At 43.9% G+C, this 21,306-nt stretch overlaps 1 protein-coding gene across 1 annotated transcript in view; it reads left to right on the top strand.

Moving 5' to 3' along the window:
• The window catches only part of parp14rs3 (poly(ADP-ribose) polymerase family member 14-related sequence 3), a 98,971-nt gene that overhangs the window by 10,737 nt on the left and 66,928 nt on the right, over nt 1-21,306 (top strand). The window contains exons 2-10 of the mRNA XM_067987154.1: nt 2,902-3,110; nt 3,899-3,953; nt 4,053-4,226; nt 7,901-8,149; nt 8,340-8,576; nt 10,615-12,143; nt 16,406-16,457; nt 18,912-19,043; nt 20,231-20,293. Coding sequence (XP_067843255.1) covers nt 2,902-3,110; nt 3,899-3,953; nt 4,053-4,226; nt 7,901-8,149; nt 8,340-8,576; nt 10,615-12,143; nt 16,406-16,457; nt 18,912-19,043; nt 20,231-20,293 — 2,700 coding nt within the window. The remainder of the gene's footprint in view (nt 1-2,901; nt 3,111-3,898; nt 3,954-4,052; nt 4,227-7,900; nt 8,150-8,339; nt 8,577-10,614; nt 12,144-16,405; nt 16,458-18,911; nt 19,044-20,230; nt 20,294-21,306) is intronic.

Below are 21,306 nucleotides of genomic sequence, written 5' to 3'. Positions count from 1 at the left end.
CTGACCTCTGGGTTGCTAGTCCGGTACCATAACTATTAGGCTACCATACCCTTAATCTGATTTTTTGATTGGTTAAACTAGTTACACAGAATGTGGTTAAACTGTGGTTCCTCTGAAACTTGAATCATCACTACCTGCACAAGTATGTACTTGACACATGGAACAGCACATATGTAACATGTTGTAGTATGAACTTGATACATGACATAGAATATACAGACATGTGCATGTGTAATGCTGCTTTATTTTGGAGGAAGCTGTAGACAATGTGCATAACAGCATATCTGAGGCAACATTGTTAAAATTACAGGGCTCATGCTGAGAAGTTAGCGATTAAAAAGGCTTTGGAGTGACCTTTTCTAAAATTTCTTTTAAATATATTTGTTCTCAGGATGTGGATGATGCTTTCAAAGCCGCATTTTATTGCCCGTCCCTAGTTGCCCTGAGAAAGTAGTGATGGGCTTTCTTCTCGAATCGCTGCAGTCCTTCTGTTGTTGGTGCTCCCACAATTTTGTTCGGTAGGAAATTTGAGGATTTTGACCCAAGACAGGATAGTGTGTGACTTGGAAGGAAACTTGGAGGTGATGGTGTTCCCATGATCTCACTGCTTTTGTAATGATTGAAGGGCTGGGAGATGCTGTTGAAACAGGGTTGGTGAGTTGCTGCAGTGCAGCCTGTACATAGTACGTATACGTTGGTGCTGGAGGGAGTGGTGGAAACATCACTTGCAGGGGAGATCAGAACTAAGGGCCATAAAAAAAGATAGTCACTAATAAATTCAATAGGGAATTCAGGAGAAAATTCTTTACCCAAAGAGTGGTTAGAATGTTGAACTTGCTACCACAAGGAGTAGTTGAGGCGATTTGCATAGATGCATTTAAGGGGACGCTAGATAAACACATGAGGGAGAAAGGAATAGAAGGATATGCTGATAGGGTGGGATGAAGTATGGAGGTAGGAGGCTCGTGTGAAGCATAAACATCGGCCTGGACTTTTTGGGCCAATTGACCTGTTTCCATGCTGTACATTCATTGGCCAGAAATTGCTTTCAATATAACGGTGAGACTAACAGCGCTCACCACTATTAGTAGTGAAATCGAAGAGCAAGTTCCAGTGACCGCACATGCGCAGATAAAAGCAGAAATCCGAAACTTGCTCTTCCTGGTTCGCCGGCAATATGACAGCTTCGCCGTAAAGGGAACTCACCGGCTACAATCACTGGAATCAATGGACCAGCACCAACTTGCTCTCCTGCCCAGTTGGAAACTAACTAATCATGCTACAAAGCAGCTACACTGTGTCTTTTTAGGTCCAAACTAAATTTTAACAGCATGGTAAGTCTTAATAACTGCCAAACAACCTGTCTGGCACTAAAAATTAATTTTTAAAAATGTGGAGTCTCATTGCTCTTGATTTTAATAGTTTTTGGACATTTAAAAAAATATTTAATTAAAAAATTTACATTTTTTAAAACTTTTTCTTTCTGTCTCTTTTATTTTAGTCTTTTTATCTGACCTCTTTTCATTTCGCTTTCTCTATGTCATTTTATAATACCTTATCAGGCATATCTGGGTTTTTAGTCTGCGCTGTTTGTATGAACTGCACTTCCTGGTTCTCACAGCGTGGCTTGCTTCAAGTTGATTGATGGAGGGGCCTTAGAGATCCTTTCATCACTCATACAGCCCGGGAAAGAATGCTGATGTTATTTTGAACTCATGGTTTAAGGAAGTTGCCGCCAAAGAGAACGCGTTAACTTAGTGGGCGACTTTAAATCTAATGAGCGCTGCCGATTCACCGCTCAGGAGCAATTTCTGGCCCAATATAATTCTACGTAAGATATTGAGTCCAGTGGCAAGATGACAATAAAGCAGACTGCTTTGTCCTGGATGGTGTTGAGCTACTTGAGTGTTGTTGCAGCTGCATCCATCCAGGGGAGTGGTGAGCATTCTATCATACTCCTAACTTCAGCCTTTAGATGGTGGAGAGGCTTTGATGGGTCAGCAGGTGAACCACTCATTGCAGAGTACCCTGCCTCTGACCTGCTCTTGTAGACATGACATGGCTGATTCAGTTAAACGTCTGACTATTGGTGACATCAAGGCTGTTGACGGTGGAGGAATTGATGATGATGCTGCCATTGAGGTTTAGGGGAAGAGGGTTGGGCATTTTCTTGCTTGAGATGGCCATTACCTGACCCTTATGTGACATGAATGTTATCTCCACTTGTTACCCCAAGCCTGGATAATGTCCAGGTCCTAATGTAGCTTGGCTGAAAATAGTGTAATCTTGGTAGTAAAATGACAAAAACAAATTTTAATAATTAAATGCAATGAAAGGCTGATTGTTGAGTAGAATGGGCCTATACTCTCTGGAGTTTAGAAGAATGAGAGGTGATCGCATTGAAACATATAAGATTCTGAGGGGGCTTGACGGGGTAGATGCTGAGATGTTGTTTCCTCTGGCTGGAGAGTCTAGAACTAGGGGGCATAGTTGCAGGATAAGGGGTCAGCCATTTAAGACTGAGATAAGAAGGAATTTCTTTACTCAGAGGGTTGTGAATCTTTGGAATTCTCTACCCCAGAGGGCTGTGGATGCTGAGTCATTGAGTATAATTCAAGGCTGAGATAGATAGATTTTAGGAGAATCAAGAGATATGGGGATTGAGCTGGAAAGTGGAGTTGTGGTCGAAGATCAGCCATGATCTTATTGAATGGCGGAGCAGGCTCGGGGGCCCGAATGGCCTATTCCTGCTCCTATTTCTTATGTTCTTATGTAAACCACATATGTTCTTATGTAAACCACACCTTGGTGACTGTCACTGGAAGCAGTGAGTCGACTGTTAAAGGATGAAGGGAGATTATTCTTATCAAATTCTGATTCATGTTTAATCTGTGTTATTAGTGCAGAAACATGTTGTGAAGAAGGAGTTCCACATGGTGCAGCTGTCAGACCCGGAGCCAATCCATCTACAGGTTACGCTGTATAAGGAGGACGGTTGTATGGAAAGCTCTGTGAGCCCCATTGGAGTGACAGCAGGTACCAACAGAGAGCCAGCAATAGTGCAAAGTCAATTACTGACCCGTTCACAAAAACACAATAAACATGAACAGGTAAGTCATTTCTTATACATAGGAGGGAAAAATCACTTACGATTTTCAAAATTATGCGAGGTTTTGATAGAGTAGATAGGGAGAAACTGTTTCCACCGGCAGAAGGGTCGGTAAGGAGAGGACACAGATTTAAGATAATTGACAAAAAATCCAGGGAGGAAATGAGGAGAATTTTATTTTCCGCAGATTCGTTGTTACGATCTGGAATGCACTGTCTGAAAGGGTGGTGAAAGCCGATTCAATAGTAACTTTCAAAAAGGAATTGGACAAATACTTCAAAAGGAGAAATTTGCAGGACTATGGGGAAAGAGCAGCGCAGTGGATCTTAATTGGACAGCTCCTTCAAAGAGCCGGCACAGGCATGATGGGCCGAATAGCCTCCTTCTGTACTGTATGATTTTATGATCTTGTTTCCTGATCCCTATTCAGTGAGACCTACTGGGAAGTATGAATATGTTACTGTTGGGTGAGAATACGAGTGGGCTTAGCTGTGATGGCTCTCACAGGCAAATAGCTGATGGCACTGCTATCTTTGCTCATACATAAAGAATGTCCACTTGAATCGGATGCCAAAGGTATAATAGAGTCTGTGGTAAAATCATACCTCAGAATGAGCTAACACATTCAGGGGAGAAAATTAGGGGAAAAATAGAATGTGAATTGACAATTTTTTGTTTTATTTGTATTCTTTGTTTTAATTTAATTTACGTCGAATGCACCTTTACTTTATCCATAACAATTTGGTAGCCCATTGTGTACAATAGTCTTTTTCTACTTTCCCCAAGCAGAGTCTGGCAAAGAGATTTGAAAACCAAGGATCCTCAGTTCCAGTGGAAGAGTCAGGTACAGACTTTTGTCTCTGCAGATCAATGTACATCTTGTCATGGTAATCATTATGTGGCACAATCATTATTTGAGGAAAAATACATTTTTCTCTTTCAGTTTTGGAATCCTCCGAGAGAGAGGAAAGCAGTTCCAACCCTGTGCTGTTGGTTAGCAGTGACTGTCCACTTGATTTGGATGTAGTTGTAATGTATTTTGAAAGAATTGCACGAGATGCGGAAATCTCTGTAAATGATGAAAGCTCTTGGTTTGTGACCTGCACTAGCAGAGATGGTAAATGTTTATATCATTAACTGTAACATCTGAGGGGGGGGAGGGGAAGACAGACAGACAGACAGAACATGTGGCAGGAATGAAAACAATACAAGCCTAGAAATGACTGCATGTGATATTTGTCCATGAATGTCCACTTCATATGACATTACTTTGTTGAGCATTCGTGCGCTAATGTTGTGCACAGGAATTCCTAGGCTCGAGTTTGTATGACACAAATGAGGCACGCCTTAAGATTTTTCAATAAAAATATTGAGAGAAGTAGTTACTCTCTGCATTATATAGCACATACTCTAGCAGGAGACTGATATACATTGTCAATGTTGGTGTCTCATGTTTTGCAATTCAAGGGCAACTTCCTGACTTAAGGGAGGAAGAGAGAGAGGATTGAGGGAATGCCATCCACATAATCCTCCTGCATCAACAGACTTTCAACCAATCAGAGGCCACATTTCTTCAGAAGCTAGAATAACCTCACTTCCCATGTTTTGTAACAACCCACTGAACTGTAAACCATGTTTTTCACCTCTGTTTGAAGTTTTGAGTCTGCCTTAGACATTCGGGTACAGCAGTGCTGGTCACTCCCATAAGTGGTCTGAGCGTCTTACGTTGAGGAATGTGTCTGTACTCTGTACTGCCCAGAATCTCATTATATGATAGTGTAACCTACGGGTGAAACCGTGGGAGCTCCTTGTGATCTGAATTGCTTATCACCCGGGGTTGGGGGGGGGGTGGTGGTGAAGGGGGATTTTCGACTTCCACCTGTAACAGGTGCAAAGTTAGCCACCCTGCCTGCCTGAAGCTGGTGTTGGGAGCCCTGAACCATTTCTGGGATTGGGCCTCATTTGAATGGATACTTGTTTGGCCATCTGAGATGAGACGATGATATGCTTAACGTCTCTGGTCATCCTGGCTAACGGACCTGGGATGAGACAACAGATCCTTAATGTATCAGTCTGAAATAGACTGTGAGTTGTGACATCTCCCAATCTGGCTCATCTTCCTTTAATACACATTATTCAATGTCTACATCCTTTAGCCACTTCTTTTTAAATTTCTGAAAATTCACTATGTTTAAAAACACGACTCTTAAACATAACTCAGTCCCAAAATCCTGTTTGTGAGAGCAAAACTGATCAAAAATCCCAAAACATGACAATCTCTTCCACAAGCCGTTAGAATAGCCACAATGGCATGCATAACCGAATGAAGGGACGATAAAATATGTTGGGGAAAAAATTCAATAAGGGTCCGTTTTGGGCTACTGCCCCGCGCCCGATGGACCCTGCGCAGGCAGGACGCAAGTTTCGACCCAAGGGAGCACTTACCTGCAATCGGCGTTCCATTCCGGGCCTTGCACGTGGAATCAATGCAATTCGCACTTTCCACCACCAGCAGGAGCTCAATCTCTTAAAGGGAGGATGTTTCTTAGAAATCTCTTATAGGTTGCTGGTACCTGTTATTTGCTGAAAATAACAGCCTACTGTCTGCATGCAGTCTGAACAGAGATCAGACATCGCCCACGTAAAACACAGATGCAGGTCCCATCACTTTGTTTAAACACTGATGAGTTATGTTAAAACATTGAATAAAGGTTGCGCGCTGCTAAATCCCACATCCTCTAATCTGCACACCAGACCTCACCAATCTGAGTTGGTACCAGGCTTGCGAGAGTGCATGCACCAAGGTTCTCTGCTGATGCACTAGAGACCTTGGGTGCAAGCGGAGGACAGAAGGAGGGACATCCTATATCCGGGGGGTGGGGGTGCGGGGAAAGAGGCCCTCCAGACATATATTCAAAAGACAGTGAGAGGCAGCGGGGACGAAGTCAATACCAGGCGCATTGCATCATGAACATGGATGCAGTGCAGGAAGAAGATTAGTGCTTTGACATGAGTGGTCAAGGTGAGTGAGGTCAACTCTTGAGTGGCGTCTCCTATCAACTGCACCAAGCACTGGACCCCCCATCCCCCACATACCAATAAACTCTTTCCATTAGTACTCAACTCTTCCAATCAGATGCTTCCTCTCACCCTTATGCATTACCACTGATCAAGCCACCAACCCACAACTCACAGGCCACACATACTGGCATCTATCCAACCATGACAGGCACATCACCCAGGCACACGTCCTGCTTTCTTACAGGAGAAGGTGGCGCATATCGAGAGGCAGCAAGTGGCCATGGCATTTAGCCCCTCGAGCCTGGTCCACCATTCAGTGAGATCATGGTGGACCTCTGACCTAACACCATATATCCATCTTAATGCCCTTGGTTCACAGAAATCTATCAATCTCAGATTTAACACTCACAAGTGAGATAGCATCAACTGCTGTCTGCAGAAGAGCATTCCAAACATCCCCCGCCCTTTGTGTGTAGAAGCATTTCTATACTTCAATCCTGCACATCCTGGCTCTAAATGTTAGGCTATGTCCCTGTGTCCTAGTATTGAAGTCTAGGAGACCTCCAAAAACAGTTACAAATGTCTCAACGGCCAGAAGCAATAATCCAGCCACTAACCTGTAAATCCTGCATGGTCCCTTTAAATAGCGTCGGTGGGGGGTCCTCCAGGCACTCTAAGACACGTTCAGATAGTCAGGGTTAAGATGGTGCATTGAGTTGAGAGTTAAGTCCCAAAATGGTGCCTATCACTTTAAATCAGAATTGCACACTGATTGAAGCCATTTTCTCCCTACTTTACATGATTCCAGCATTCGTTATCTGCGCCTGTGCAAACTTCTATACCAAGATGGCATCTGGCGCACGTCACGCAGGAAACGTGCGTGCGCATCCAAGATGCCATCTTGGATGTCGGAGAGGCCGTGTAGCGCTAAAACAACGGGCGCTACAAGGCCCAATTTATCACCCGTTGTTTTTGCACTCGTCAAGGTGAGTACAGGTGATGTCAAAAGCAAAATACTGCGGATGCTGGAAATCTGAAATAAAAACAGAAAATGCTGGAGAAGCTCAGCAAGTGAGGCAGCATCTGTGGAGAAAGAAACAAAGTTAATGTTTCAGGTCAAAGGTTCGACCTGAAACATTAACTCTCATTCTTTCTCCACAGATGCTGCCTGACTTACTGAGCTTCTCTAGCATTTTCTGTTTTTATTTTTGGTATTGGTGATGTATCATTTCCCTCCTTTTGACACCTGGTATCACACCAAACATTCTCAGGTCAGTTTTAACAACTGGCTAGAAGGGAAGCAAGGCTTCCTTTGTATGTAAGGCTCCAATCTCAGAGCAGCGCACCCTACCAAGGCAAATTCTTTCACTTTCCATAGCCATGTTCAAGAGCTTGATAAGCTAAATTGATAGTTTATGAGGGAATTTTCCTTAGTTCTTTATTTGCAGTGAATATCATAATCCTATGTATGAAGAAGGCATTTAGGATTTCACCTTAAGTAGTGAACACAGTAAAACTTCCAACTTAGTGACTCCATTTCCTCTGGCGGTACACCGATTGATGAGTTAGTGTAAAATACCTTTGTGTGTTGTTTTCACTTTGTTGCCTATTACATCTGGTTATAGAGCGAGTTATATTCTCAAAGTGGTTGGACTTTGCACAATTTCTAAAGAGGGCTATAGTTGTGATGGGTAATATAAGGGATGTAAGCTTCATACCTAGGTAAATTTGACTGACTGATTATCTTGCCATTCTGGTTTATGTTTACAGGCCTGGAAAAAATTCTTTCACAAAAGCAGCACGAGCTGGCAGGCAAAACTCTGAAAGTGCAATTATATGATAAAAGCAAAGAAGATGAAAAGTGCGAGTCCCATAAATTTGCTCTGAAGGGTTTTGAACACAACTCGAGGTTAGACCATATTTCACTGTACATCGACAGCCTCAGCAATAACACAGGGCATCATATTGAACCTTTGCAAGATGGTGAAACGGTGGTTGTCACGTTTGAAACTGATATAGGTTGGTATTCTCGCATTTTATTCTTTTCTGCTTTTTTTGCTAATAGCAAATCATTTATTTGCATGTTTGGACGTGAAGCCACGGTGATTGATGTGTGGAACTGAATCAAATGGTTTCATTGAGGCCTGTATTGAAGTTTGTGATTGATGTGTGCAGTAATACAGAATTACCCTTTATTTTGCTTTTGTAGATGCCAAGTCCTTTCAGCAGAATTGTTGTCAGAAGTTATTTGAAAAGAATCATATCACTGTCCACCGTCTGGACAAGACAGATACTGTACAGATAGAAGGAATTGATCCTAGTCTGACCAATGAAATCCTGGACTTGTACTTTTCAAATACCAAACGCAGTGGTGGTGGGGAAATCGCCGAAATCGAAGTCAAAAGATCTGAAAGAACGGCTATTCTTCGTTTTCAAGATCATGAGGGTACAGTATTTAGTTTTCCAGCACACTGTTTCTAAGTTTAAGCCATATAATATCTGTCTATGGCCTTGATTTCAACCCAACCCACCCGACATGACTGAGGTGGGTGAGCAGTTAAAATCAGGAAAATCGACTTACCACCCCTTTCCCACCGGAAACCTGCCGACCACCATTTTAACTCTGGCGTTGATTCATAAGTCCAGCCCAGTGGCAAACCCGCTTGTGAAGCCTAGTGCAATTGGCTTCACAAACTGACAGACATGACTGGAAGCTGGATTTAATGGGACACTCACCTGCAGGCACTCAGGTTTTTAGGATCTGTGCACTATTGTGAGTAGTACATTTCCAAGGCAAGTCTGAACTTGCAGTTTGCTTTTTCCTGATATTTTTCCCTTTACTTACCCTGATTAAACACTCATTGTGTATCACGGGTGATGATTTTGCTTCTTTCCTTTGGATGCATGAACAGTTGGAGGAAGAGGAGCAGCAGCAACAGCAGCCTCAACAGCCAGGGCAAGCAGTAAGTGGGCCTGTTAGAAGACAGCATGTGAGGGGAGCTGCTCATAGAAAGGTTTACTCGGTCCACAGGGTCTATAGGCTAAAGAGAGACATGAAAGACTTGCATTTATAAAGCACCTTTCACGACCTCAGGACGTCCCAAAGCACTTTACAGCCAATGAAGTGTAGTCACTGTTGTAATGTACGAACTACGGCAGACAATTTACACGCAGCAAGGTCTCACAAACAGCATTGTGATAATGACCAGATCATCTTTTTTTTAGTGATGTTGATTGAGAGATAAATATTGCCCAGGCCATTGGGGAGAATTCCCCTGTTCTACTTCAAAATATTGCCATGGGATCTTTAACATCCACCTGAGAGGGCAGACGGGGCCTCAATTTAACATCTCATCCAAAAGATGGCACCTCCTACAGTGCAGCATTCTCTCAGTATTGAATTGGAGTGTCAGCCTAGACTTTGTGCTCAAGTCTCTGGAGTGGGGCTTGAACCCACAACCTTCTAATTCAGAGGCGAGAGCTCTATCACTGAGCCACTCTAACTCATTCTCTAACACAGCTGGGGTGCCAATCTCTGTGCTCGTGCTTGGGAGTGATGTAGCGCATGATAAGGATTCCCTTCCTTTGAGGTGTCTTCTTCTGTGGATCTCAAATATGGCTGGTGCTTTCATGGCAGCTGTGGTTAATCCAGCAGTGCTGATTTTTGATCATCCTGACATACCTATTTTGATGCAGTACCATGACATGCAGAGATTGGGGTTCTCCTGAGGGACCATCCAGCATAATGGTTAGTCAGGCATTCGCATATCTTAGTGATGTCATTGGGGGGAGGCAGTTTTCTTTGTAAAGAACCTGCACCAGCACTATGTTTGGCATGTGAGGTATTAACAATAATGTTTTGGGCAGGAGAGGACCATTGGTCCATCTAGCCTATCCTCCCATTAGTTTCCTTACTCGTTTCCTAATAGGAATTCATCCAGTGCTTTTTGAAAACCTTGCATGGCTTTCCATTCCACCACTCTTCTGGTACTCTGACCCATAATTCTGTCATCAATTCAAAAAAAGCTGCCTAAAATTCATATTTTCTTTTGACACTTTAAACTCTGTCCCTTAGCCTTTGAATCCTGTCAGAACTTTCCCAGATTCAAATTAACTATACCTGTAAAATCTGAAAAGACCGCAGTCATATCCTTCACCCCTCCTCTTCTTCGCCAGAGAGCAAAGTCGCAAAGTAATTAATCTTTCCTCATAACTCCGCCCTCTAAAGTTGAGAAATCAGTTTTGTGGCATTTCGTAGGACTCCATTCAATAATTTGGTATCTTTCCTGTAATACGGACACCAGGCAAGAAGGACCTGGTGTGAAATGACTGGCTTTCTCTTCAAAAAAAAAGTTGTTTTGCATCTGTAACAAAGTGTAACACTCTGGCGTATGACATACGTGTGCACAAGACTGGATAGATAATAGATATATCTATTTCTACTTACTAACATCATTTAGTTTCTTCCAATTGTATTTTTGCAGTGGTAAGAAGAGTCACTGAAAGGGAGCATGCCCTAAAGGGTCTTCAGCTGACTGTTAGTCCCTATTACCATTGTCTGCAACTATCTTTGTCTGGGGATAATGGTCCGAAAACCAAACAGCCCGAACAGTGTGACATTTGCATCAATCCCTCACTTCTAAGCTACATCCGGAAGACTCGTTTCTATAAGCAAGAGTTAGAACAAATTGCAACTGCTGTTTATTGTAGCATTACCTTTACAGACTCTCCAAATTCAAACCAAATGATTCTGACGCCTTCTTTTGATGCAAATACATTGCTTTGCTACAAAATTGCTAAGGACTGGAAGAAGCACACAGAAGAGGCAATTTGGAAATTCATCAGGAAGTTTGACTGCAGAGAATTTGAAACAGATAAAGACTTGTGGGAAAAAGTAAAGAACAAAAGCAGAGGACTAAAGGCACCTGGCTTTGATGTCCTTTACTGTTCTACAGAAAACAAGATTGTTGTTGTTGGGGAACAAAGTAAAGTTTCGGACACTTCCAGAAAGCTAGAAGTAATTTTGGAAAAGGCAAGAAGTGAATTAGAACATGAAAGGAATACTGTCGAAGAACAGATTCTATTGGAAAGTCTCGAGGAGTTGGAGTTTCTGCAAAGTCATGTCAAAGGCACAGTTTCCTCTGTGGAAATATCCACCAACATAGCTCCCCCAGTCTTAAAACTGAAAGGATTGAAGGAGGAAGTTGGCCAAACTGACAAAGTCATCAAACAGTTTCAGTCCCAGTTGGAAAGGAAGCCTCTCAATCAGTCTTCACATATAGAAGATTTTATAAGATCACAAGACCTCATGCAATTTGTACAAACTCACTTTGTTCAAAATGACATCAAGGCCACACTGGTGCTTGGACAATCTGTTGAACTCTTGGCTGTCAAGGCAGATGTAAAGAAAGTAGAAGATAAAATAAAGCAGCTGTTCCAGGAAGTGAAGATTGACTTCACTCCACAGCAAATCAACGTCACTGATGCTGACAAGTGGAGAAGGTTCCTTGATGATTTGAAAGCTGAAATCAAGTCAAGCAGTGAGGGCTGCAGAATCATAGAGGAGAAAAATCCAGCTACCATAATAATTGTAGGATTTTCAGACATTGTTGCAGATACTGCAAAAATGCTAAATAATTATCTTGACAATAAGCGGCTTATCACACAGTTCATTGCTGCCACGGTGATGCAAGTGGACTATATGGAAAGTTGTTTGATTCTCAAAGAACTGCCTGAAATCAAAAACAAAGGTATCACCATATCATACATCAGAACGTCTTCTCCAGGTTTAAAGGTATTTGGAGTAGCAGAACATATAAATGAGGCAGTTTCTGCTATTAGGGAACAGTTATCACTGGTTCAGTCAGAAACCTACACTTACCACAAACCAGGAGAAGCCACAGCCCTCTCCAAGCACAAGGATACTCTACAAGCCAAGGCTAAAGGACATGGGTGCATGTTGTTAATTAAAACCAAGGAAGAAAGCCAGTGTTCGTCAAGCATCCCAAAACCTGTAAGTGTACACAAACTATCAAATGCCTTCAACTTATCAATCCGGCAAACCAATGTACTAGACTAGAAGTCAGATGAACTTTTGTGCCCAGTAAATAATTGTCTAGACTTAGACACTAAGCTTGCAAAGGAGATTCTAGCTACTGGAGGCTGTGATATTCAGAACGAGATTGATGAAGTTAAAAAGCAAATGGGGACCCAAGCACCAGGGCACGTGATACGCATCTTTGCAGGAAAGTTACCCTTTAAAGTCATTGGCCAAGAAATTTGACCACGCAGCACCAGTTTTTCTGACGCTAAACGGCCTCCCGGGCATCCAATATGATGGGCAGGAAGCGCACGCTCATTAAGAGCTGGTAGTGTGCCGCCTGCCATATTGGTATTGGCAAAAAAGTCGGCATCCAGGGCCCACTTGTGGAACAGGCATTAGGCCCTTTGTATATTCAAGTAAGCTGCCTAACGCCTGCTGAAGCCCCCTCTCCAGTGTTGAGTTGCCCAGAACGCAGCCTATGTCAGGTCGGCTGCATTCAGGAAAACCAGGTCTATATGTGGCCTAACAGGTGGTCCTTAAAAGGACCACTGCAGGCTTCAGCTAATAAGGTAAGTGTTCAAAATATACTCACCTGATGTGGAGTCAGGAGTTCCATATTCAAACCACACGGACCACTGCCAGCCACTGCGCCCCCCCCCCCCCGCATCGCTACCCCCACCCCCCGAGCCCAGCCTTTGCCCTCCCCGATCACTGCTGACCACTACCCACCCTTCCCAGTTGCCACCAGATCTCCCCTCCCGTCCACCTTTAACCTCCCTCCCAGACTCGACTACCATCCCCGCTGATCGACCTTCCTCCCAACCCGACTTCCCCATTTCCGATTGCACCTCTTCCTGATCACCCCCCCCCCCCACTCCTAGTCCCCTTTAACGACTTACCTGAGGGTTTGCTGCTGGCATCGCAGTGGCCTGATCTACAAGTCAGGCTGGCAGATCATCAGAAAGGCTGGCTGTGGAATGGGAGAGTGTAGATTGGTCTTTAGTACATAGGCAACTGTTAATACTAATTACATAGAATGTACTGCACAGAAACAGGCCATTCGGCCCAATAGGTCCATGCCAGTGTTTATGCTCCACACGATCCTCCTCCCCCCTTTCTCCATCCAACCCGATCAGCATATCCTTCTAATCCTTTCTCCTTCATGTGTTTATCTAGCTTCCCTTTACATGCATCTATGTTAATCGCCTCAACTACTCATTGTGGTAGCGAGTTCCACATTCTAACCAGCATTTTATCTATGTCTACCCTTTCAAACCCTTGCTCAATCTTAAATACCTCGATCAGCTCACCCCTCAGCCTGCTCTATTCCAGTGAAAAGTGCCCCAGCCTGTTCAATCTTCCTTGATAGGTATAACCTCTCAGTTCTGGTATCATCCAAGTAAATCTCTTCTGCACCTTTGCCTCTATATCCTTTTTAAAATATGGAGACCAATGGAGACCAGAACTGTGCACAGTACTTCGAGTGTGGTGTAACCAAAGTTCTATACAAGTTTAACATAACTTCCCTGCTTTTCAATTCTATCCCTGTAGAAATGAACCCCAGTACTGCGTTTACTTTTTTTTATGGCCTTATTAACCTTCGTTGCTACTTTTACTGTTTTGTGTATCTGTACACCCAGATCCCTCTGCTCCTCTACGCCATTTAGACTCTTATTATCCAAGGAGTATGTGGCCTCCATATTCTACCTACCAAAATGTACTACCTCACATTTATCTACATTGAAATTGATTTGCCAATTACATGTCCATTCTGCAAGTTTTTTTTATTCATTCATGGGATGTGGGTGTCGCTGGCAAGGCCAGCATTTATTGCCCAACCCTAATTGCCCTTGAGAAGGTGGTGGTGAGCCGCCTTTTTGAACCACTGCAGTCCGTGTGGTGAAGGTTCTCCCACAGGGCTGTTAGGTAGGGAGTTCCAGGATTTTGACCCAGCGACGATGAAAGAACGGCAGTATATTTCCAAGTCGGGATGGTGTGTGACTTGGAGGTGCAGTTGGTGTTGTTCCCATGTGCCTGCTGCCCTTGTCCTCCTAGGTGGTAGAGGTTGCAGGTTTGGGAGGTGCTGTCGAAAAAGCCTTGGCGAGTTGCTGCAGTGCATCCTGCAAATGGTACAGTTTAGTAACGTCTTCCTGTATTTTGTCGCACTGCTCCTCAGTATTAACTATACCCCCTAATTTGGAGTTTTCCGCAAATTTTGAAATTGTACTTCCGATTCCCGAGTCCAAATCGTCTATATAAATGGTGAACAACAGTGGTCCCTGCACCGATCCTTGTGGAACACCACTTCCCACCTTTTGCCAGTCTAAGTAACTACCTTTAACCCCTACTCAATTCGATTCACTCCATGTGATATCAAGGAACAGCTGAATGCACTGGATACAGCAAAGGCTATGGGCCCCGAAACATCCCGACTGCAGTGCTGAAGACTTGTGCTCCAGAACTAGCTGCGCCTCTAGCCAAGCTGTTCCAGTACAGCTACAACACTGGCATCTACTCAACAATGTGGAAAATTACCCAGGTATGTCCTGTCCACAAAAATCAGGACAAATCCAATTCGGCCAATTACCGCCCCATCAGTCTACTCTCAATCATTAGCAAAGTGATGGAAGGTGTCGTCGACAGTGCTATCAAGCGGCACTTACCAGTAACCTGCTTACCGATGCTCAGTTTGGGTTCCGCCAGGACCACTCGGCTCCAGACCTCATTACAGCCTTGGTCCAAACGTGGACAAAAGAGCTGAATTCCAGAGGTGAAGTGAGAGTGACTGCCCTTGACATCAAGGCAGCATTTGACCGAGTGTGGCACCAAGGAACCCGAGTAAAATTGAAGTCAATGGGAATCAGGGGGAAAACTCTCCAGTGGCTGGAGTCATACCTACACAAAGGAAGATGGTAGTGGTTGTTGGAGGCCAATCAACTCAGCCACAGGACATTGCCGCAGGAGTTCCTCAGGGCAGTGTCCTAGGCCCAACCATCTTCAGCTGCTTCATTAATGACCTTCCCTCCATCATAAGGTCAGACATGGCGATGTTCGCTGATGATTGCACTGTGTTCAATTCCATTTGCAACCCCTCAGATAATGAAGCATTCCATGCCCGCGTACAGCAAGACCTGGACAACATCCAGGCTTGGGCTGATAAGTGGCAAGTAACATTCACGCCAGACAAGTGCCAGGCAACGACCATCTCCAACAAGAGAGAGTCTAACCACCTCCCCTTGACATTCAACGGCATTACCATTGCCGAATCCCCCACAATCAACATCCTGGGGGTCACCATTGATCAGAAACTTAACTGGACCAGCCATATGAATACTGTGGCTACAAGAGCAGGTCAGAGGCTGGGTATTCTGCGGCGAGTGACTCACCTCCTGACTCCACAAAGCCTTTCCACCATTTACAAGGCACATGTCAGGAGTGTGATGGAATATTCTCCACTTGCCTGGATGAGTGCAGCTCCAACAACACTCAAGGAGCTCGACACCATCCAGGACAAAGCAGCCCGCTTGATTGGCTCCCCATCCACCACCCTAAACATTCACTCCCTTCACCACCGGCGCACAGAGGCTGCAGTGTGTACCATCCACAGGATGCACTGCAGCAACTCGCCAAGGCTTCTTCGACAGCATCTCCCAAACCCACGACCTCTACCACCTAGAAGGACAACAGCAGCAGGCACATGGGAACAACACCATCTGCACGTTCCCCTCCAAGTCACACACCATCCCGACTTGGAAATATATCGCCATTCCTTCATCGTCGTGGGTCTAAATCCTGGAACTCCCTTCCTAACAGCACTGTGGGAGAACCTTCACCATATGGACTGCAGCGGTTCAAGAAGGCGGCTCACCACCACCTTCTCAAGGGCAATTAGGGATGGGCAATAAATGCTGGCCTCGCCAGCGACGCCCACATCCCATGAACGTATAAAAAAAACCTCTCTGTTTCCTGTTTTGTAGCCAGCTTGCTATCCATTCTGCTACTTGTCCCCTGACTCCACATGCTCTGACCTTCGTCATGAGTCTACTATGCGGAACCCATGAATCAATCAAATCTCTATAGAATAATATGCTTTCCAGACAGAGGATGGGACTTAATATATTTTCTATAATTGATAGATATTCAGAACTTGTGAAACAAATTGCAGGAAAAAACATTGTTGGTAAAATATTCACATCTGTCTGTTCTTTAACCATTTTTCTTTTGCTGCTCAGGTTATTGAACAACACAAACAAGTCCTCATGCCACCAGTACCTTTGACTCAAGGTAAGATATACTATATATGTAGACATACATATTTAATATATACACATGGCCTTACAGCAATGCTTTACACTGTGTGATTATAGAATTTGAGTGGCCCAGCTGGATCTATTTTCTAAATTATCGTTCATGCTAGTGCTTCCTTCCACTCAGCCTGTCAACCAAAAGTTGCTCACTTACTTTCGAGCTACTCACTGGCCTAGATTTTCGGTTCAAGTTGTGCCTGCTCTGCCATTGTCTGCAGCCCGGCCCCTTATTTTGTATATTACTGTTATCTGACTCATGCCGCCAATGTAATTTTGGTACAAAGATCCATTTATACAATATGTGCAAAGGTCCATTTGGTGTCTAACGGTATGAGCTTTGTTTCAAGATTGTTCAACATGGAACTTGGCAGATGGAGACCAAGGGGTGTATTTCATGGCCAACTGGCCATCGTCCTGGTGGAGGCCTGGTCCATTTTGAGGGCCGGGCCTCATTAACATCGAGGTGGTGGGCTGTTTTCAGAGATCGAGAGCCCCAGGGCATCCCATAGGTTCCGGGCTGACATAACATCAGGAGGCCCGACCGGCCCGTGAGCTGGAAGGAAGCAGGATCATGGGCGGGGGGGGCCCCCAAAGTGTGGAGGAGGGAGCTACAATGGCAGCAGCCCATGCTGGAGTTGTGGACCAGGAGGAGCACTCCAGCTCCTCCCAGCCCCACAAAAAGAAATAGGAACTTACCTTTGGAATCCTCTTTGGCCAAGCTGCCAGCTGATACTGGCTGGAATGTGCACAGCACAAGCTCCACCCTGTTCAGTCCAAAATGGCAATTGGGATCCTACATACGCCATTTTAAAGGAGCCTACCGCCTGACTCAGAGGGGCCACTTCAGCCACCCAGCGGGAGACCCCAGGGATCATTGCCGCAGCCACAGTGACAGCAGGAATGTGGCGGTAGGTCCTTGCCACTATTTTCGGGGCATTCACACCTTGTTTCTGCTGGACTGGAAGCCTGAAAGTTCACCCCCTAGTTTCACATTGCAGTTTCTTTAATCAATGATATGTAATCAAATTCCTGTTACAAGAAGTTCCTCCATTTTCTAACATATATTCTTTTGTTCTTTTTTATACAACCCTTCCATGGCCAAGAAGTACTGCATAGCCATGGGAATATGCAAGTGACATATGTCCATGTGCTTTGTAAGTGGCCTCTTTAAGGTGAACGTAACAGAACCATAGTGACTCACTATTGCGGGAAGGGATTTAACTCAGTTGAGATGTGGAATTTTTTTCTCTCTGAGCAAGTTCATGGATTAAAACCCTGGTGCAGCATCTGCAAATGGAACTCTTTCATGGGAAACCTTATTTGCTAAACAATCAGTAATCTTAATGTCCCGGATTTTCCTCTGAGAGGCGAACGAACAGCAACCACCACTCATTAGACTTGCACTTACCCATAAACTTTTCTTGTTTTTTTCTCACGGCAAGTTCCTCTCATCCGGAGCTGAATCCAAAATGGCGCCCTCTACAGGGCATTTGGGAGCTGGGTGAACTGGGCAAGCAACTGTGTATCCCCTTAATCAATCAAACTGAAGCATTGTTAATAAGTAGCGCAGAGTCAGAACCAGGAAGTGTAACTTAGAATAATGAATTCAACGTCAAATCAGGTACAGAAAGTGAAATAAAGAGAGGGCAAGAAAGATTGAATTAAGAGACAGAAAGAAAAAGTAAAAAAATAAAAATTCTTATTTTTTTTAAATGTCCAGCAACAATTAAAATCTGAAGGAATGAAACTCCACATTTTTAAAAGTTAATTTTCAGTGCCAGAGAGGTTGTTTGGCAGTAATTAAGACTTACCACCCCATTAATAGTGTGCTTAGACTTTAATAACTTGCCATACCTCTTTTTGGCGAGATTACTTCATATCTATTAGGTCAGTGCAGGAACTTCACACCATTCCATTCATTCTCGCGAAATTTACAGAGGGGCAGGGCATTTGGTACAGGAACTTCCGGATTTCCACATTTGACTGCGCATGTGCAGTCGCCGTGAGTTGCTGTACCAGATGCACAGAAATAACGGTGAGCCCTGTTAGCCTTGCCGTTATTTTCACAGGAAAATCCAACCCATCAAGGTTCCATTGTAGTCTGAACGGGATGGTGTCCAATCCCATTCAGGAAGGAAGGCGAGAGGCAAAAAAATTATAACAACTGCTTGGAAGAACCAAAGCTGTTAACAGTATATAAGGTGGCAGTGGAATCCAAGTCAATGGCATTTGTTACAGATGAAGTCCTCACACAGATGTTTCTACGTGAGGGCTGCAACGTTGAAACATTTAAAAAATGTTAAAATTTTGAACATCATGAAGAAAATGTAATTCACTGCCATTTAAGATTCTATCTCAAAAATGCTTAATGTTTAACTATGTAACATATTTTACTTTGTTTCAGGGAAACTATGTTTTAATCTCTCTGCAGTGCCTAAACAATCATCAGTCCCACCAGTACAAATAGGTGGGGTAACAGTAGAACTGAAAAAAAGTGATATCACCCAAGAAAGTACAGATGCCATTGTAAGTTCTACCAACACCACTTTGGACTTAACTACTGGTAAGTTTAAAAAATAATCAATCTAAGTATTCATAAAATATCAATAGCAAACTAAACGGTAAACTTTCCACTATACCGGGCAATTTTAACCTTGGCGGAAACCGGGCGGGCAGTTAAAATCACCCGTGGGGCTTACCCGCCTAGGTCTTGCTTATTTCCCAAAGGTTCTGATTTTAACCTGTTCTTCTGAACAGGCGGGAAGGACACTTGCGAGAAACCGGTGGGTCCTTTAAATATGCAGATCGGGCTCCGATGATATTATCAGTGTCCGACTGCTATTTTAACCAGAGGTCTGCGCGGGGAAGCTATTGTGACTTTCCCGATAGGCCAACCTAACAGGATGATGATTCGGGACCAGAAGAACCCCAAAAAGGTATGTTGTACTACTTTTTTTGACTTTCCTTGTGGGGCTATAAGGAGGAGGAGTGCTCCTCTGGGTTCCACAAGGAAAGTTTGGATCTTCCCTGCCCCAGGCTTACCCACCTCACCCCAACCCCCAACCCCTCCACCACCCCCCCATCACAAGTCCCAATGGAGACGTAAATCGAGCGTGGTGTATAATGGGTGGCTAATTTGACATCAACTATTTTACACTATCACTAAAATTTCATCCTTCCACCCCCTCGGAATTTTTAGCCCTGTATCTTTGATTATATGTCATCATTGTTAATTGTTGTTGTCCTAAGTACTTGGCAGAATCTACTGACAATCACAAGTGCAATTTGAAGCCAATCTAAGTCCATGTTCAAAATGCTGTACCATCCTTATGAATTGTTCATTTAATTACAGTATTGATTCAACAAAAAATATTGTGGCAGGAGTTGTTAAAACTTGCTATAGTGTAAAATATGGATTATAAATCATACTTGTGCAGATGGGTCTCCCGTATTTTAAGGCATCATTTTGATTTTTAAAAAATCACAAATGCTAAAAGTTGCACATATAAGCCACTGTTGAGTATTGTGAGTGTTCAAAAGGTTAAATAAATGCACAGCTCTTGAGGCACTGAGCTACACAGAGACACAAGGTTTCAGGTACAAACCCCTGGATGGTATCCCAGCATCAGCCAGAGGACAAAGGTAGAAATTAGGCAAAAAGGATCAAAGTGTGACTTATGAAGTTAATGCGCCATGTAACAAAGATCTTGTTTTTTCTCAACATCTGTTTTTTTTTGTTTTTACCTGTAGGTGTGTCTGGTGCGATACTAAAAGCTGCAGGTAGTTCTGTGCAGGATGAATGCAAGGCCCTAGGTACTGGTACTTCTCAATCAGGGTTGTGGTTTTCGAGGATATCGAGTCTGAAAATACAACAACTGCTAACATTTGTATAGCACCCCTCACATGGAGAATGTCTCAAGGCACTTAACAATCAGGAGAAAGAGGACACTGAGCAGGGACTAGAGAGATTAAGGGAGGAGATTGAAGACATGGTTGAAGAGATAAGTTTATAAGAAACTTTTGATGGAAATGGGAAAAGTGGTGATGCTATTACAATATCTGTTGCATCTATATTACAGTAAAAATGCCAAACCTTCATGTTGTTTACTGTTCAAAAGAAGGTGATTTACTCTGAAGCTTATTTAACAGAATGACCCTGAACAGCTGGGAGGAGGGCTGGGTGGCTACTTCTGCTTGCTGCCCTAATGTCCTGGCAACAGTTTGGGGTTATGTCTAGGTGAGGAGGGGGGTAGCATCCTGGGCTATTCCAGGAATCCCCTCAAGTTGGCCCAGTGGTACCTATGTCTGCTGAGATGGGGCAGGTTTGGTTCTTGGCTCAACATGAGTCCACAGTTAATAAAATCAACAACAGTCAATCCCGCTGGAACAAGGGCCTCACATCACAGGAGAGTAGTTATTTGAAAATTTGGCACCTTTGTGTATTTGCCAGTTGACCTCTGCCTCCCCCCTCCACAGTGGCAGGGGGTTGCTCCAAGATTACACTGGCCCCATGGGGCAAATGCCCCTGTTGCACCGCTACAGACATAGGTGCCCACTCCTATTATTTAAATGACCCCATCTCCCAGCTTTGGGACAGGGTTATGGTGGGATGACAGTTGTGGGCAGAACTTCCACTGGGGTTTCTAGACTAAAGTCTTGGCCATCACAGGGAACATAGGAACAGGAGTAGGCCATTCAGCCCCTCGAGCCTGTTCCGCCATTCAGTGACATCATGGCTGATCTGTTTCCTAACTCCATCCACCCATTTTGGCTCCATAATGCTTAACACGCTTGGCTAGCAAAAACCTATCAATCTCAGATTTAAA

This window comes from Heptranchias perlo, chromosome 7 (genome assembly GCF_035084215.1).
Source record: "Heptranchias perlo isolate sHepPer1 chromosome 7, sHepPer1.hap1, whole genome shotgun sequence".
NCBI lineage: Eukaryota > Metazoa > Chordata > Chondrichthyes > Hexanchiformes > Hexanchidae > Heptranchias > Heptranchias perlo.
The sequence above is the reverse complement of the archived record's forward strand: the minus strand, read 5'-3'. Positions and strand labels throughout refer to the sequence as shown.